This window comes from Plasmodium reichenowi, chromosome 14 (genome assembly GCF_001601855.1).
Source record: "Plasmodium reichenowi strain SY57 chromosome 14, whole genome shotgun sequence".
Classification (NCBI taxonomy): Eukaryota; Apicomplexa; class Aconoidasida; order Haemosporida; family Plasmodiidae; genus Plasmodium; species Plasmodium reichenowi.
The window spans coordinates 2389335-2393262 of record NC_033659.1 but is presented as its reverse complement, the minus strand read 5'-3'; the positions used below and the strand labels follow the sequence as shown (position 1 = coordinate 2393262).

The window sequence follows — 3928 nt, the reverse complement described above, 5'->3', positions numbered from 1 at the left end:
CTTAATATAAATATTTTTTATTAAAATATATATAAAAAATATAAATATATATTAAATATATAATAGGTATGCTTTTATATAAATCATATTAAAAAATAAAAAATAAAAAATAAAAAACATAATATTATATATATATATATATATATATTATAATGTATAATACATTATAATATTATTATTCAATATTTCATTTTTGAGGCCTTTTCTTCCTACACTTATATATAATAATATTGTAATATTTTATAATATACATTTATAAATAATATTATATATTATATATATATTTTTTTTTTTTTTTTATTTATTCCATCATTGTACAAAGGATTTTTTCTAAATACCAAGAAATATATGTTTTATTCAAAAAAATGTAGGCCATTATTTAACAAAAAATAAAATATTATATATTATATATATATATATTAAATAATATTATATAATTATATGCATATAAAATATTGTTACGTATATTTATATATAATGATAATATTGTACATGTTATATATAAATAATTATACATAAAAATTTTGAAATAATACAAATATATATATAAATATATAAATATCGTATATTTCATTTTATAAAATTATTTAAATGAAAATGTCACATGATATTTTATAACCATACATTTCATTTATAAATTATTTTTTTTTTTTTTAATTGTAACAGAAAAAATATTGAAAAAAAAAAATAATAAACAAAAATATCTTTTCGTGTCTTTATATATATTATATTTATTTATAATTATCCAAAATAACAGTTTTATTTTATACTATAAATAAAATATACAAATCTGAAAAAAAAAAAAAAATATATGTATATATATATATATATAATAAAATAAATATATATATATTACATAAATTTTTTCACATTTGACAAAAAAAAAAAAATTTTTAAAATATTATCATAAAAGTTTTACATTAAAAGTCATGTTTGATTATTTTCCCTTTCTAATTTGTTATAATAGGAAGAAAAAATTAAGCATTATTAAAAAGATGTTATATATATATATATATATATATATTATTTAGTGATGCTTAGTGGCATAGGTATACAAATACTCTTTTATGAATTCAAATATTTTGTTAAAATTTTTGTTATCATAAAGAAGTAGTAATAAATTAATTACATATGTATTAAAATTATTTTGTATCATTTGACATATCATCATATTTTTTATAGGGACTCTTTTATATGTTTCTGTATTTATATTACTTTTTATATTTGAATCCATAATATATCCATTGTTATATTTTAAATAAATTTTATCCTTAACATAAGGTTGTATCATATTTGTTATATATTCTAAAATATTTTCATTATATGATTTTGAACAAAAGGAATTTTTTATAAAATACATATTCATCATATAATTAAAGATTAATATATCATTATTTATATTATTATTATTATTATTATTATCTATGGTTATTATATTTAAAATCTTATGAACTAGAGTATTATGATATGTATTATATGTATGTTCTTTATTATTATATATACTTAAAAAATTTAAGAGTATAATTTTCTGAAAAAATAATATTGATGATTTATATAATAATTCCATATGATTATTATTACTATTGTTGTTATTATATATATAATAATAATTATATATATTTAAAAATATGTGTAGTATATTATCAAGTATTGTTATATTATTAATATAAAATATAAATTTTGTTAAATATAATAATGTATAATTTATCATGTTTTTATAAATATAATGAAATAAGAATTCATGTAAATTATTTATTTTATCTATTTGGATATTTAATAAATTATCTCGTACATGTTCATACATATGTTGATTATTATGGTATAGGAACAAAAGAAATTCTTCATTTTTATAAAAAAAAGAATCCTTCATTATATTTAAATTGTTTTCTTTTATAATATTTGAAGAGCAACCATTTATTTCTTCATTTCTTATATTTTTCATTATTATATGTTCATTTGTATTATCATTTTTTATTTTTTCATCCTCTGTCTGAATTTTTTCATTTTTTCCTTCTTCATCTTTTATAAATTTGCTACCATTCTTATGCCTTAAAAATTGAAGCATATTTAACATTAATATTTCAACCTTTTCTGCAGTAAAATTATTAAACACTCTTGTGGTCATACACTTATAAAAATATTCTACATAGGTTAATATATATATATTATTTATATGTCTACTTATTATATTTATATAGGATAAAATAAGGTCTATTTTGTTACATTTGTTTAATGAATTTAAAAAAAAGAATAAGGAATGTACCATTGAAATATTATTACTCTCTATGTTGTTCAAGCATGAAATAAGAATATAAAGATATTTTTGGTTATCAAAAATGTTATCTATTATAAGATATTCATTAATGTGATCAAAAAAGTTCATTTCTTTTTTTTTTCCTTTTTTTTGTTCTTTTATTTTTTTCTCATTTATGTTTTGACAAATATTCTTTTCAATATCATAACTATCATTTAATGATATAGTACTCTTTTCTTTATTTTCAATATGTGTATTATATATATTATTATAATATAAATTATTACATATATTTTTTATTTCAACCCTATTATTATTCTCACAATTATTATTATATATAAGTATATATTGATATAACGAATTATATATATTTATACATTTATTAAAATTTTTATCCTCTACATGTTCCTTTCTTTTTTGATACCCTAACAAATGATCGTTAACCAAATGTCCTTGTGATAATTTATTAGATAGTATATCTAAAATATATAATTTTATATTTACACAATTAATATTTTGAGATAGTTGTAGTAATAAAAATACTTCATTAATATTTAAATGTGTAATAATATCTTTATATTTATTTATAAAATCTGAAAATTTATGAAACGTCATATTTTGCTTTCCTTTATTTGGTATACTAGACAGATAGTAGTAACCTTCAATAATTGTAGACATTTTATCAAACTCGTGCTTAGAATAAACATTTATTTTGTCATGATTATACTCAAATGTGTTAAACATATGTACATGATTATGGATCACTTTGTTGTTCGTTCTATAATTGTTGTTATCCTTTTTTATGTTTTCCATAATTTTATTCATATTTAACATATACAATTGTTTGTTTAGAATATCCACAAAATAATCATATAACTCTTTATAATACACATTATAATTATAATATATACAACATAAATGTATTATATCGTTTAAATGCAAATATTCTTTTCTTTTATAATATATAGAATTACAATATTTAATCATATCCCTTGACATATATGTTATTACATTATTCTCTATTTTGTGATTCTTTGCATATGAGGATATATTATTTCCTTTTTGGAAATTATATCTACTTTCATTTCTTTTATTTTCCTCATTATATTTTATTTCAAAATAAGTAAAAAATATTTGTATTAATATTAATTCATATGTTTTAAAATTATATATATTATTTAAAACATGTTCATTTATTTTTTTTATATGTTCCCATTTTATTTTATATATAAGAAAACTATATAATATTAATAGTACATGGTTAGTTGTAAAAATATTTATATGATTCAGAATATATAAATACATTTTATTTTTTGAATTACCATTATTTATATTATTGATTATTACTTTATAAGTATCATTTTTCATATATGGATCATATGAATCTATTTTATTATTATATTTATTATTATTATAATCACTTATATAATTATTATATCTATTTTTTTTAAAATCATTTTCATATGTTATATTTACATTTTTATACAAATAACATATTGCTACATCCAAATTATATACATCACTATCTTCTTTATATGATGTATGACATTCATTTATCTTTTTTACATTTTTAATTAATTTTAAAAGGTGACTATTATATTTTAACTTTTTTTCAACATCTTTATAGTTATTACTATAAAACAATCTTTCAAATCTTAGAACACATTTTACATC

The 3928-nt window shown here is 15.5% G+C and overlaps 1 protein-coding gene across 1 annotated transcript in view; it reads right to left on the bottom strand.

The window, feature by feature from the left end:
* Positions 1-1027: 1027 nt before the first annotated feature.
* PRSY57_1458800 (hypothetical protein) overlaps positions 1028-3928 on the bottom strand; it is a gene marked incomplete at both ends in the record, with an annotated part of 2928 nt that continues 27 nt past the window's right edge. Inside the window, one exon of the mRNA XM_012910184.2 lies at positions 1028-3928. This exon is cut by the window's right edge and continues 27 nt beyond it. Coding sequence (XP_012765638.2) covers positions 1028-3928 — 2901 coding nt within the window.